The 15,245-nt window shown below is 39.5% G+C and overlaps 5 protein-coding genes across 5 annotated transcripts; 2 read left to right on the top strand and 3 right to left on the bottom strand.

Annotated features, from left to right (window-relative positions):
* Nucleotides 1-259: 259 nt before the first annotated feature.
* EAF01_007602 (uncharacterized protein) lies at nt 260-1,322 on the bottom strand (the record flags this gene model as incomplete). Its single annotated transcript, XM_038915858.1, has 3 exons — nt 260-839; nt 889-1,057; nt 1,109-1,322. 3 exons carry the CDS (start codon nt 1,320-1,322, stop codon nt 260-262), a joined length of 963 nt encoding a protein of 320 aa, XP_038768329.1.
* A 491-nt stretch (nt 1,323-1,813) lies between these two features.
* Nucleotides 1,814-3,242, bottom strand: EAF01_007601 (uncharacterized protein; the record flags this gene model as incomplete). The annotated part of the gene is made up of 2 exons (XM_038915857.1): nt 1,814-1,930; nt 1,980-3,242. 2 exons carry the CDS (start codon nt 3,240-3,242, stop codon nt 1,814-1,816), a joined length of 1,380 nt encoding a protein of 459 aa, XP_038768328.1.
* Nucleotides 3,243-3,755: 513 nt separating this feature from the next.
* On the bottom strand, nt 3,756-5,474 carry EAF01_007600 (uncharacterized protein). Its single transcript, XM_038915856.1, has 4 exons — nt 5,269-5,474; nt 4,925-5,204; nt 4,502-4,874; nt 3,756-4,453 (listed from the first exon to the last, which is right to left on the bottom strand). The coding sequence occupies exons 1-4, from the start codon at nt 5,332-5,334 to the stop codon at nt 3,916-3,918; spliced, it is 1,257 nt and encodes a 418-aa protein (XP_038768327.1). The 5' UTR covers nt 5,335-5,474; the 3' UTR covers nt 3,756-3,915.
* Nucleotides 5,475-5,850: 376 nt separating this feature from the next.
* Nucleotides 5,851-7,532, top strand: EAF01_007599 (uncharacterized protein; the record flags this gene model as incomplete). Its single annotated transcript, XM_038915855.1, has 3 exons — nt 5,851-6,754; nt 6,804-7,235; nt 7,291-7,532. The coding sequence occupies 3 exons, from the start codon at nt 5,851-5,853 to the stop codon at nt 7,530-7,532; spliced, it is 1,578 nt and encodes a 525-aa protein (XP_038768326.1).
* A 3,226-nt stretch (nt 7,533-10,758) lies between these two features.
* On the top strand, nt 10,759-12,639 carry EAF01_007598 (uncharacterized protein; the record flags this gene model as incomplete). The annotated part of the gene is made up of 1 exon (XM_038915854.1): nt 10,759-12,639. One exon carries the CDS (start codon nt 10,759-10,761, stop codon nt 12,637-12,639), a length of 1,881 nt encoding a protein of 626 aa, XP_038768325.1.
* Nucleotides 12,640-15,245: the final 2,606 nt, after the last annotated feature.

The raw sequence follows: 15,245 nt of genomic DNA, 5'->3' as shown, positions 1-15,245 counted from the left end.
TACGATGGAACGAAAAATCATCTTCGCTCACATCTGGTAGTATATATGAGAGAGTAGGCTTTGCTCATCAAAGATTTCACTCGATTAGCTTGGCCTCTCAGTGTCAATGACTCAGTAATTTCAGTAGCCTTTAACAGTCCATTGAGCCATCTATAGGTCATTAAATATTTTGAGTAGCACGACTTTAAATCTATGTGGAGTTATGATTTCCTAAAACACTGTAAGATCTCATATAATGACCGATAAAGCATTACACCAGCTAGAACCTTCGTGGTTGTGTCGATCCACAAGGTGCCGGCCCACACAAGCGGCTATTACTAGTTTTCCTCCCCACCAATTCTTCCAGCGGCATCATATCAAGATCCGCCTGCATATTAGCAGTCGGCATCCGTCTCCTATATCTATAAACAATAAACAAAATCAAGCCAGATACTGCACATATAACCACCAGACTCCCTACAATAGTCCCTGCCACGACAGCTGCTTCGGGGACGGCACTCATATCACTGATTCTATCATGATAGAGTCTAGAATGGCAATTGGATGATGGGTTTTGGTAGAATGTGCTTGAGACTTGTACTGGTACGCCGTCGAGTCCAAAGGATGAACGATTTCCCGTGCTTGGTGCGGTCAATGATGGCATTATCGGTGTATGCGTAGCATATGTGATGATACCGTCTGCACCAAGATATCTGAGAAGGTGACCGACTGTTGTTTGTCCTTTGTACACCAAGTTGATATCGGATCTTCCATATGGTTTATGTCCTTGGCATGCAAGGATTGAATAGTTTCCTTCGGGCCCGACAAGAGGAGTTGCGCAGTAGGGAATATCGGAGCCACTTTACAAAGTGTCAGAATAGGTCCGAAAAGAATTGTAGCAAAACATACCAACGAACAATACTCGGATTCGCAAAGCAAGAGCTATCACAATACCTAAGTGCCTTGTAGGGAATGCAAGAGGTGAAATAATCTATCGACTTCGTATGTCCACATCCCACTAATTTAAGAGAAGAATTCCAAAAGCAGGTTGCGGAACCCCCACATGTATATGAATTATCTAATTTTGATTAACATCGTTGTACAAGATTGATGAGTATTCAGTACAAACCAGGGTTGTGATCTACCCATCCACAAATATTTGGCGACTCGTATGTATGATTGGCGCTGGAAAACGACGCTGTAATCAAAGAAGGGCTTGGTGTTTGAACCGGTAGCCAAGACGTAGTCCGACTTGCGATCGATGTTGAAGGAGCTGCTTCCCAAGGAATTGCATCAACTTGGATGACATGTAGAAGCACAGCTAAAAAGCTTAATTTTGCCATAGCAGTCGTACATAAAAGCAATATGACATTGAAGAGGATGCTCTTCGTAGCCGGATACGAACAACATTGAGTCCTCGACTCTAACACGAGACTTTCCTTCATTAACAAAGCCAAACTCGGTGAGAAAGCATGTGGATGTGAGATCTTAAATAGAAATCAATTGTTGAAGGGTCGGAAACATTCCAGCTGGGAAATTACTGTTTTGTGGCGTATTGATACACAACGAGCCACCTCCACCTTGCATCACAGTAAAGTCCCGATATCAGGACCATGCTTTGTGAATCACTAATTGCTTTTTATTGAAGCTCGAGGCGCTTGTCTCAAAGTTACACAAGACACTGATCTGATTGATCAATTACTCCTCATTTATGGCGGTGTATCTAAATATCTAGCTCCTTTTCATTTTGGCAACCTCAAAACATTTGCTAGTTGTGTATCAAAATCATCCCACAACTCCGTGAACGCCTTGGCAATGTACATTAAACCATTCGTTACAATGGAGCTGCTGCAGCATCCGATTCGGCTATTGGTACCTCGGCAATAGCTTGAGCTGTATCTACAGCATGAAATCCATCAAGAGTTACCTTCACAGCACCTGCTTGAACAAGCTATGTAGAGTTAGCATTATGAAGTGGATCCTTATCGACGTGTACTTACAGCGCGGCTCAAATCATCAATTAAATCATTCACGTCCTCAATTCCTACACACAATCTAATGATATCTTCTGGCATCTGTCTTTCCTTTCTGGTCTTCGCATCAATACTAGCATGACTCATTTGGCAAGGCATGCTGATCAGACTGTTGACACAACCAAAACTGACACTAATACCCCATAACTTTGCTGCTTCAACAATTCTCTCAGAAAGAGTAACATCGCCTGTTTCGAAAGATAATACAGCTCCAGCTCCACGAGCCATGGACCAGTGAAGATCATATTGAGGATGGGATTTCAAGCCAGGATACCTTACACGGAAACCATGTGTTTCAAGAAATTCAGCAATCGCTTGGGCGTTTGTTTGTTGTCGTTCCATACGGATTGCCAAAGTCTTTATTCCCCTCATGAGTAAGAATGAATCGTTTGGTGAGAGTCCGCAACCAGTAGAATTAATTGTGAAGTACATCTTGTCTCCAATGGCGGGGTCATTGAAAGCTAGAACACCAGCCATGATATCGTGATGCCCAGAGAGATATTTTGTGCCTGACTCATAGACTATATCTGCGCCGAGATCCAAGGGATTGCACAGCATAGGAGAAAGCATGGTATTGTCAACGACAACTAGAGCTTTCTCATTCAACTCGTGTGCTGTCCTTGCAATTGTCGCAAGATCGACAATCTTTATCAAGGGATTGGTTGGTGTCTCGAGCAAAACCATAGCCGTTTTAGGACCCAAGACTGCTTTGACTTTATCAGGTGTAGTCGTATCAACATGGTGTACAATTATTCCAGTATTCGCAGCCAAGTATGTCAACAATCGATTGGTACCTCCGTATAGATCGTCTCCTGTGATAACTTCGTCTCCGGGTCGTAAAACTCGTGTAATAACATCTAATGCTCCCATGCCAGAACCAACGACCAGCGCACGGTTAGCGTTCATGATCTTCGCGAGATGTCGTTCCAGATGTGTTCTTGTAGGATTTCCGGAACGTGTATAATCATATTCTGATCCACCACCTGCCAGATTTTGTTTGAATGTGGCAGATTGATATATCGGCATGCTTGAAGCTCCATATTGATCCTTAGTCTCGGTGTAGACTAATTCGGTGGCCAAGGCATATCTTCTGCCATTGTGAGGACTGGATGGTGCAGGCGAGGGAGGAAGGTTGTGGCCATCAAGGTCAATTTGCGGGAATCCTTTCTTGAGGGCACCATTGGCTTTGCCAGCTCCAGATGCTTGTGAGGAGCCTGATGGTGAAGACATGTTGGTATTGTGTTTCAAGGTCGTGTGAGATTGTAGAAGCGGGGAAATTTCAATTGAAGCAGCAATGATTCAAGAGGATGATAAATGATAAATCGAACTTGGACTTGAGATTGAAGACTGGTATAATATATCAAACTCTTGTAATTTGAACAAATGGTTATGGTCGATAAAAGTATGTAAGAAAGTATCGGTTTTGTTTGTAAGACTCAGAAATTTGGTTCCCCAGATATAACTTTGTAGGCAAGATTCCGTAGCGCCGTGAATCGGACTTTGACTCTGAAGATGTGGGGTTGTTTGACGCTAAAAATGACGTGCTCACTTATCACAATCCGCCTCAAGATAGGGATGATGGTAAGCATTCACATAGAGAGGGGTATAACAATAATAATGATGAATAGGAGGTAAACGAGCGAAGTGAAGAATTACAGTAGTATCATTTCGATGCGGCCCAAAAGGTGGATGATGTTAATCCGTAAAGGTAAGAATTGGTGAAGCTTGGTAATTTAAATCATCATGAAGTATAAGTTAGTTTCATTGAATCATGAAGAGAAAAGAAAAGAAGTTTTCCTTTCTTTGTTTCTATATCATTACAACCCTCCAAACGCCGTGCATAGCTACCTAGTATATTACAACGAGATTGTACTTAGATGACCAGATATACGTGATAAATTCGTTAATCCATTGATTCAGCAACGCTCTCTTCAACATCTTCATATCCATCACTAGAAGTCGTGCCTCTTGTTGTTGATGTAGTTTCTGCAGCTATGTGTCGTGCATGATTGTCTTTAATGATCTGTCCGCCCCCTTTTCTACCGAAAAAATCCTCTGTCCGTACACCTCGAACATTCGAATGGTCGACCCCGCTCATGGATATACCTCTTTCCCTCTGTTCTCTGATGAATTCTCGAACTGGAACCATAGCTGCATCTCTACATGCTTCCTTGATATCACTTCCTGACATACCAGCCATAACTCTTGTAAGATATTCAATATCGAAGTTATTCGGGTCGGTTTTTGTATCTTTGAGAATCAAATTCAATATACGCCTTCTTTGCGAGTTCGAAGGTAATGAGACAGGGAATTTCTTGGGCATTCTTCGTAAGATTGCCTCGTCAATATCTTGAATTCGATTTGTAGCACCAAGGATCATGATTCTAGCTGGCAATCCGCTTTTATTCGATGAAGTGAGACCATCCCAGAGTGTCATAAACCTAGAATCGTTAGCTAGAATTATGAAAGATTGGCAAGATTTTACTCACTCTGCTTTGACCATACCACTGGCTTCATGTTCACCACTTCGTCTTTGTCCCAATACTGCATCTATCTCATCGATGAACACGATACTGGGTTGCAACTTTCTGGCCAAAGAAAATACTGCGCGGACCAGCTTATTTGAATCGCCATACCACTTCTCTGTCAGAGTCGAAATATGCAAATTGATAAAACAAGCTCCACTTTCATGCGCCAGAGCCTTTGCCAACATAGTTTTGCCGCACCCTGGAGGACCATATAATAATACACCTGAAGGTGCAGATAAAAGAGGGGATGAATGCGAGTATAAATGAGGCATCGTAAGAGGGTATATAACGGATTCTTTCAATTCTTCGATAATATCGTCCAGACCACCAATGTCTGTATAACATCAGCACCTTAGTATTTACTTTTTTGCAAAGGGTACTCACCATCAAAACCGACAGGAATGTCCTCTGGAGCTACAACTTCCATGGCAATCTGATTTTCATATTGATCGAGGATCAAATCTTCCTTGCGAGGGCGGCGAGACTTTCCTCTCCCTGAGACTGTCTCCTCTGAGTCTGAATCATCATCACTATCCCTTCTGTTCAGTCTTCGCAGATTCGCCGCGGCTTTTAATCTTGCTTCTTCGTGTTGTTCTTTCTCAGCATCATTCTGAAAGGGTAGAGCCGGTATTAAACTCTTTGCGACATAGTAAAAAGAGGCAGTCTATGAATGTCAGTTACATTAGTCGTTGTAAAGCAAATTGTGAGGATCTTCAGGGCGTACTCACAGAAACAACGATCAATAATAAATCTTGTAAGAGGCCATACTTCCTACTATTACCATCCCCCATCATGACGCGCAAAACTCAGAGACAGTATGGGCCACCTAATCTCAATGCTTCGATGCTTCGAAAAGGGAGTTTTAAGAATAAAGTGTATCAGAAACGCGATTTTATAGTTGTTCGTCTAAGAAGAACTGAATAGCTGACTCGAAATCGCGACGGTTTGCTTGTGCTGTGGCGTTTGTTCGGTGTCTAATGTGGCTGAAAAAACTTGAGAGGCTTTGACACGTGCTCAGACCACGGATCTGCAAGGGTAAATTCCGATGAGCCACAGAAGCCACTCGTTTAACTTTGTTTACTTTGGCAAGAGGTTTCCCCTCGATTTTGGATGGAACTACCCAGTGGCCTCAGCAGTTGCACTTATTAAATCTTCTCATTTGAATTCTCAATTGTCGCAAATCAAACCACTCCAGCGAATCAAACTCTACCAACTTAAGACGATATTCGCAATTACATGGCCTCACCGCTAAAATCGCGTTACTCATTCACTCATCTCGCGTCGCAATCCAAGCGCATTGTTCACATTAAATGTCGAAGTTCAAGAACTCAACACTTGCAGGACTGATAGGGTCAGACTCAGAGGATGGTCAATTGGTAGAGCGCACAATGTCGAAACAACAATCAAAAGATAATACGGCTGCGAAGAAAGCACGAGGAAGACCTAAGACTGCTCCATCAAAAGTTACAAAAATAAAGTCTCCGGCGCGTCGCGCAAGTGGAAGAATCAATGGGAAGCCAACGCCAGAATCATCACCCCAGGCGAAACGAGGAAGAAAGAATGTTCATACAGCCAAAATAAATCGACAGAAGGATACTGGGAAGGAGGCAGAGCAAATTGATGAGAAAGAAGACGTCAATATGGAGGATGCAGTTTCGGGTGATGAACTAGATGGTGAGGTCACTGCGCCAAGGGAAGTTGAAGCAAAAGTTACGAAAAAATCGACTGCGACTCGAGGTAGAGCCGCTAAAACAGTGGTTCCCGAACCAGAAATCGCAGAAGAAATCGTAGCACCCGTAAGCAAAAAGGGTAGGCCTGGAAGAAAGGGCAAAGCAAGGGTACAAGAGGAGCCTGTTACAGAACAAGAGTCGCCTGAAAAGGTTATTCAAGAAACTCAAGTACCAGAAACAGAAATGGAATTGGAAGAAGATATCGAAGAACTGGAACAAGAAGATAGCATACCTGAGGTGAAAAGGAAAGAATCTCGCTCGCACAACGGATCACGGCAACGACAGATGTCCGTTTCGCGGCACCGAGCGGGGAGTGTTTCGGATACAGAGAGGAATGAGCCAGCTGTCAGACGCAGGCTTGGCGAACTTTCAAAGAAACTTGAGCATGTGGAGGTAAAATATCAAGATCTTCGAGAGGTCGGGGTCAAGGAAGCAGAGAAAACTTTTGAGCGGTATAAAAAGGCGGCGGAGGAAAAGACAAAAGGTACGAAACTTTAGTGCTAGGAAATCAATCGGGTACTAACCTTGAGTAGCGTCGAATGAACTTATCGCTTCTTTGAAGGCCAATCTAGCAACTCAAACTTCTTTAGCAAAGGAAACTCGAAGTTTGAAGAAAACAATTGAATCGCAAGACGCATTAGTCACGAACTTACAAGCCCAAATTCATCAACTGGAATTGTCGTTATCAGAAGCACAGGTGGAGAACAAGACATTATCAACCAAGCTTGCAGCAAATCGTAAAATAACAGCGTCATACGAAAGCGCAAGTAACAAGGTTCCAGGCAGTGCTATAAAAGCTAATGGTGGTATGCGCATTATTGGAAGTCAAGAAGCAGCTCAAGCTGCACAAGCCGCTCAATTGAAGGAAGACCTATACAGTGATTTAACGGGACTAATCATACGTGGTGTCAAACGAGAAACCGAAGAAGATATTTTTGATTGTATTCAGACAGGTCGTAACGGTAGTAAGTTGCGCTACGTCCTCTTGAGATGATGACTTTGTACTGACTTTAATACTAGCTCTTCACTTCAAACTAGGCGTTGAGAGCGAGAAAATGGCAGATGGTGATCCAGATTGTCGATATACGCCACTTTTGGATCCGAGTAGAGATAAACCCTTATTGGATCTATTACCAGACTATCTTGTTGATGAGATAGAATTTCCAAGACCACAAGCTGCTAGATTCTACGCACGAATTACGAGAGCACTTACAGAGAAACCTGCAAGTATGGGTGGACCTGTTGAGGAAAGTGATGAATAGAAAATTTGTCTCGGGCGTTGATTTGGCGGCTATCTTCGGGAGGGAAAGATTTAGGTGTTTGGAAGCGAAGGTTACATTTATTGAATGTTTTGAGAGCAACAGTCTTTATGAAATGATACCTGTCTATATGATACCTCTACATTTGCTACTTATCCTTTTAACATAAGTTAATTACAATCTAAATGCAATCATTTTACTGTCTACGCAGAAGGCGCCATTATCTTCAATTTTTGATGTCAACTTTCAAGCTGACCGATACATGTTTTCATGTGATTCGTACTTTTCCATGAAATAAATATATGCAGGTTACTCCGCTTGCTACTTTACTTACGTCCTTCAGATCTATCTGTCGGACTCAGAGCAAGTAGACTGGAATTCATTCGCCTCCTCCCCAAATTCAAAACCAAACAAGTATACGACTGAGCAGTCTTCTTTAACTAAATACTCCCAGATATTCAGGCTCCAACGTCGACGTCTATTTCATACCTCGATGACTTCGTTTCTGAGTAGAAGTGAGTGTAACCGTTCAGGTTTTGGAATCAATCATTCCATGGAGGAGGTTATTGTACAACCTACATCTCTTTTGAATAACCAACCATACAGAATGCATTGTACTCCAGATATTTTAGACTGTGATAGGATAACTGTACTTGGATGATATCAAGATGAATACGTACACACAACATACACATATGCATTCCAAACCAGACTCTAGCCTGTAGCCTTAAAGACTTATGAAATAGTCCTGCTGCAATCCGGATCAAATTCATCCGACTTCGAATTCTCGCAACTCGAGACGTTGGGCTACTTACTGCTTAGATATTGTAGCTCTCAATAAATCCAGGCATTCGACATGAATCCAGTAATCGAATTCATCTTGTAACCAAAAATCATTCATTGCTGAACTATACCATCTGTATTATTGGATATTGAGGCCCTCGTCATCCAATGAGCAATCACAATATGAGCTTCTTCCAGTGTTACAAGATCTATCCAGAAATGTTGCATCACTCGTGTAATCAATCGTCTAACTTCTAATTACTTATAGAGTAGTTCCCAAGGTTATGTATGTATGTATGTATGTATTAACGAAATTACTCAGGATCTTAAAAATCTACAAGTCAGGAGTGTAAACTGCTACAACTAGTTCCCTCAAAGTTACAATCGCCAGAACTATATGGCATTACTTTCACCTAATCCACAGGAAGATGAGGTCAACGAGATGTGAATGACTATCAGGCCCTCAACACTATTGTAATTTTGTCTGATTAGAACACACATTATGAACCGATACATAGATTGACCAGTAACCAATCAGGTCCCTTAGAGAAAATCAATTGACGGGCTTAGATGTGTTCATATTGTATCATAAGGCTTTGAAACGATTGATCAAAAATGATATTGGTAGTGTACTTTAGATGTGTATATTATTGGATAGTATTATTGGTGATAAGTGATCTAGATGATCGGAGCACACTTGTATCAATTTATCAATAATCGATCATCCTCGAACAATGTTTATTTTGATTGCTTTAAGGTTTGTATATTGTAAGGTTTGAGATTCAGAAATGTTGAAAAACAACCATATCCCATTACGTGAGAGAGAAATTTTCGAACGTTTCGGTAGCGAGGGTAGGTCCGATTTTTATATTACTCCACACGTTCGAAGAGCTTCTAAGGGGAGAGAGACCCCTCCGAGCCCTCCTCCTTTTCCGTCCCGTAGGGTTTCGGTTCCCCATGTATTATCGCTATGGAATTCAACAGTTTTTGGGTTGAGAAATTGATCAGACAGGTAATTTCTATTAGTCTTACTAGGACTAGGAACGTTCGAATTTTTGTATAGAACCACAAAAGGAAAGAACGTTAAATAGAATTCGATGTTTTTCCTAATCTGTATAAATCGCATCTGCAACCCTCATTTAGATAGGCATCATTAGTCATTCATTCGTGTACCCCACCAAGACGCAAGAGAAATGTCAAAACTCCAAATTTCAGTGATTCCAACCAAGATACTCGATATCAAAAGCTTTAAAAGGCAAAACAAAACACATACAAGCTGGCAAAAATGGAGGGCCGAACCGGGGTTCGAACCCGGGATCTGTCATATTCTATCACGAGTATACGTGGGGAGAGTATCCCGAAACAACAATCCTACCACTGGACCATTCGGCCTAATTCTATTTGGCGTTTGTTGTGGCTGCTATTTCAGTATATCAAAGTGTGGAGCGTAGCAGCATTGTTCTGGTGATTCGGTTGCGTAACATGAAACTTTAGTCCTGAGGTTATGGGGGTGAGAAATGCTAATATGTATGGACTGCTTTCGAGTGCGTCATTTTAGATATTCATTCGAAATTTGACATCTCATTCAGATTGTATCAAATACAAAACCTGCGGAAAACAGAAGCAAATGTATTGCATACTACCAACACAGGTTATGAAAATTATTCCTTCACTTTTTACAATTACGAAAAATCTGATTTTGATTTCGGTGTTTCGCTTATTTTGGATCTGGTGAAGGGGCTCCACTGAATGTAATGAATCGCACACCAAAATGATATCCTAGGCATTTGAATATCAAATTTGAATTGGGTTACTCGAAGAACTTAATTGTCTAATCTGGATTTGAACATTAGAAGAATTTGATGAGTCAATTTCGATTTGGATATCAGGAGGAGGTCTTGATTGTCCATTCTGAAGTGAATACCAAAAGAACTTAATTTTGAATCTGAATTGGAATATCGAAAGCGGTTCACTGGTAAATTCGAATTAGAATATCCAAAGGTGCCAAAGGATTTACAAGGTAGTTAGTTCACTTGGTATGCAACTTATCGTTCGACCCCGTGGTTCCTGGCGTGAGAAGCACTGAGGCACGTTCACAGTGGATTTGGTGGGGAAAATAAGCTTGCATGCACGAAACATCTTTTGGGCGCATGGCAAACCATACATTAAGGCTGAACCACCAGAAAGGTATCAAAATATTCATTCATATATGAGGTTTCTGGAAGTGAATATAATGGCTCATATGATAACGACCAAATTCACCAGATTTCACCGCCAATATCTTTCAAGATATTGACTAACGCTTTGACCGAGATTACTGAAACATTTCCGACAGTCATCTATCTTGGCGATTATGATACTGCAACGACTCATTTTAATGAAATGGGGACTCAAATCGGCGGTTTGGCATCACGAAAAGTGATGGTCAATTAACAAACAAACTCAAATGGATCATGATTCGCCCCCACCAGCATACAGTGAGACCCCGAGGCCATTACGGCCTTACAATGGTGCGAGCCCCTCTCGAATTCAGCGCAAGCCCGTAACACCCCAAACGAATACGGTGACGCCCTTGGGAAGCGATATCGATAATTCGACGAAGTATGGTCGATATCTACCAGAAGACGACAAAGCGGGGAAATATGGTGACAACAATGCTGCTCAAACTTTGGTGTCGCAATCGCAAACAGTTTCTATTCCACTCGCCGGTTTTGAGACCCTTCAAATCACCCAAACAAGTACGACTATTGAAAGAACAATTTCTGCCCCCGCGGCCCCTTTAAATTTACCAGCCCCCTATGACGTTCCCAAAATCGCAAACGAAATATCATCAGAACTATCATCCACTCCATCCACATCCTACGTCTCAAAAGCATTTCAAGAAGCACGGCATTTTGCGGGAGGACTCATATCACATCCACCAGAAAGCACAAAACACTTTTCTATTCTACGACATTCACATGGTCTAGTATTTTATCAAGGTTGTTCCACAACCCTTACAGTTTCAATCTTCTCGGATGCACCCTTACCACTAGATCGGCAGGTATGGCTTCAAGACAAAGGGTGGTCTGGAAATACTGGGATGCGTCTGAAAGCTTTTGTAGGAAATAATAGTAGTTGGATTAACGTTACACCGACGATCCCCATCTCAGCAGAGCAACTGAAAGAGAGTGATGAGCGAGCCTGGCAGCGAGATATCAAGAAATTTTTGAAAAAAACAAAACATCCCAAACATATATTGCGCGAGACTCTTGTAGTCCGCATACCGGTCGAAGCAAGTGATGGGTATTTCCACCTTGTACTTTGTCAGGGCGAGAAGAAAAAAGTTTTATGTCCAAGTCCTGTTTTCCGTATTCTTTCTGCTTCGACAAGTCCTTCTTCAATGAGAGGTGCGAGTTTGAGTACTTTACCATTGGAATTTGGGGCTATGGCTATGACTGTTTATGCCAACAAGACAATTGGAGGATTGGTTTCTCCAGTTACAGCTACTGCAATGAAAGTTGCTCAACCTTTTATGCCTTCTAAAACCCGGAAGGATGCAGCCTTGGAACTTTATGGAAAAAGTGGAACAGAAGATATGGTGAAATCGACCATCACAAATGGAAATATTCAATATAAGGAAGCGAGAAGTTTCTCATATAATCAAGCTGGAAGTGGAGATAACGAGTCGGGACCAAGACCGCCTTATCCAATTTGTTTCATCGCACGATCTGAGATTGAAATGAAAGTGGGAGATTATTTCAGTATGCCTACCATGACTTTATCCGGCGTTGCAGAACATATATCCCATCAACTCCGAGGTCATTATTTCGCATGGATTCGACGATGTCCTGGTAAAGGAGCATCACGTCTCGATACGGATATCTGGTCTCAAACCGTAATATCTTCATTACCAATGCAAGCCTCAAATCTTCACAAAGCAACGATTATTGAAGCCAGCAAAAGAAAATTCAAAATTCATTTCATATCCGATTGTTTCGACTCTCAAGCCTACGATATGAAGAATTTGGAAATCAAAGTTATGGGATTTATACGTCCAGATGCGCATCCTATATCTGCAAATGAGATAGAAGAGGAATTGGTAGCTTCACTCAATGATATCATTTTTGCGCAGACGATACTGGATCAGCCGGTTTTTGCACCGGAGATGGGGGAAGGACAGGCAAGAGGATTGTTGGAGAGAGCTACGACGGGATATGCGGATGTGAGGTTGAGGGCGCAGAGGGAGTTGGACAGAGTACCTTTGGGTAAGATGGGGTTGAGGATGGAGGTGGATAGGTTGAGGGATGAGGGGGTGGGTGTGAATGGATTTTTTGTGGTGAGGTAGAAGAATGATTTATGATGGGTGGGTTTGTTGGGGTGATGTGGATGTAGTACAGTTTAATTCTTAATCTTTAATATACGATCCAAATTCAAATACCAATATCTACGTAAATAGATAATCAAATCAAATCAAATCCAAATCAATCGTTGAACCATACTTCTACATAACACTCAACTCAAACTCCCCTCTTCAAAACCCCTTTCATTTCTTCAATTCCCTAAGATCATATATAACATCTTCACACTTCATCTTCATTAAACAATCCTAATACATACATACATACATACATACATTAAACTTCATGCATAACATTATCTAGATTTCAGAAATCTAGAGTCGAGACGCTAGAGATTGTTTCTATTCTTATCCTTAGTGGTGATGTTAGCTTAAGAGTAAGAGTAAGAAGATATCCGGAATCGATGTTGATTTCAAGAATATATTAAGACTCGTTTGATTAGATGCTCGTAAAAATATCAGGCTATATTGCTCCTCGTTTCCTTCAAACTCATTCTTCTCGTCCTCCACCAACCACGCCCCATCCCATCCTTCTCCTTCTCGATATCCCTCCTCTATCTCCCTCCTCACATCGTCATCTTCCTCTTCAATTCCCTTCTCCCATTTCCCTTCTTATCTTCTTCTCCCTCTGTCTCTTCCCCTTTCCCCTCGTATTTTCATTTCCAATCTCATATCCTCATTCTAGTATCCATCCATCCCGAAAGATCCTCATACTTCATTTCCAATCTCATATCCTCATTCTAGTATCCATCCATCCCGAAAGATCCTCATACTTCATTTCCAATCTCATATCCTCATTCTAGTATCCATCCATCCCGAAAGATCCTCATACTGCATTTCCTCATTCTCATTCTCGCAATCCAGATCAAATCTACATCAAGGAAAACCTGGAACTGATTAATCTCTTCTGGAACAGCGTATCCAATTTGATTTTGATTCTGTGAATTGGTGATTTGGGGATTCGAGGTCGTCTAGATTGTATGGGTTGAGTGCGCTGAATGAGTTGAATGTGTTAGGACTCTAGATTTATACCGTGCGATATCGTGTATTTCCCATGGCGTAGCGAGAGACTGGGAGTTACAACTTGCGATATTGCGATGGAGTAGATATAGATATACATAATTAAGAGATTACCAAACCATTTTATTGGTACTTGGAAGATACCTCAAAATGCCAGGATAGTTATACTTACTCTTCCTTACTCACTCTCTCTCTTTCTTTCTATTTATATCTATATCTATAACGTAGTTTATCAGTGCGTACACTATATCAGTACATACACTACTTTTATCTCAATTTACACTTTCAAACCCATATTATTCAATAACAATTGAATCAATTAATTAAAACTATTCAGAATCTAATAATCTAAAATCTATTATATTATTTTGATAGGTTTTTATATTATAACCTATCTTTTTGTATTTACTATAATATCGAATAGAAAATGCTTTTCTATTGAATTTACCCTCTTTTTAATGTTTATTATATTAAATTTGAATATGAACCTTTTGCTAAAATAATATATCAAAAGCTTCTTATTTAATAAATATTTCTTCTTAATATAATTAGGTTTTTTTCATATGTTAATATTTATTTAATACTTTATTTATTATTCGAAATGTATAAATCTTTATATTCAAAAGTGTATTTTCATAAGCTAATTGCTTTATATTTTTAATTAAAATTAGTATAATCTTAAATATAGATGTAAATGAGCTTAATTAATAATGAGTTATTTGAGATTTAATTAATATTAATTAAGAAAAAGCTTCAATTGGATTATAAAGGGTTTAAAAGATTTATTGATTTAAATCAAAAAAGAAAAGAGTAGATATATGAATTCGAATATTTAATTTCGAAAATATAATTTTAGAATTAAATAAAATTAAATCTGTTTTTTAGAATTTTGATTTTATATTCTAAAAAATAATTGATTTTTTGTATGTAGTTTTAAAAGCTATAAAGAATTCAATCTTCAAAATATAATTAATATATACCTTAATAAATTCATTAATTTAATTATTATATAAACATTTTAGATTATTAAAACAATTAATATTAAATAATTGAATTAAATAATTTAAATATAATAGTAAATATAAATATATAATATTATTTTCTTTATAGTATACTTAAAAAGCTATTGATTTATAACTTTTATACCTATTTAGCATCAATATTTAATATTTACTTTTTCTTTAATTCTTAATGTTGAGCAAACTTGGTAAGATGTGTATACATAATATATATAATCAAAAGGGTTGTTTATTTCTGTTTATCCTCTTCGTATAAAAAGGGAATTATTATATCTATATATATGTACTACCCCCACTTACACACTTTATATATATATATAAGGTAAAGCGTGACATGTAATGTTATGTTGGTGGTCACGTGTTCCGACACTTAATATACTTATTAAAATATTTCAATTATTTTAAACCTATCTCATTATTCGTTCATTTATTAGATATAAGTTTAATAACTTAATTTATAAAAAGATTAATTTTAATATATTAATTGAAAAGATAACGTGATTCATTACCGAATGAATTATATCACTAAATAGATTACTTTCATCTCAAATATTT

Source organism: Botrytis porri (assembly GCF_014898465.1).
Source record: "Botrytis porri strain MUCL 3234 chromosome Unknown BPOR_010, whole genome shotgun sequence".
In the NCBI taxonomy this organism is placed as follows: domain Eukaryota; kingdom Fungi; phylum Ascomycota; class Leotiomycetes; order Helotiales; family Sclerotiniaceae; genus Botrytis; species Botrytis porri.
Note: the sequence above shows the minus strand (reverse complement) of the source record. Positions and strands in the feature narration are given on the sequence as shown.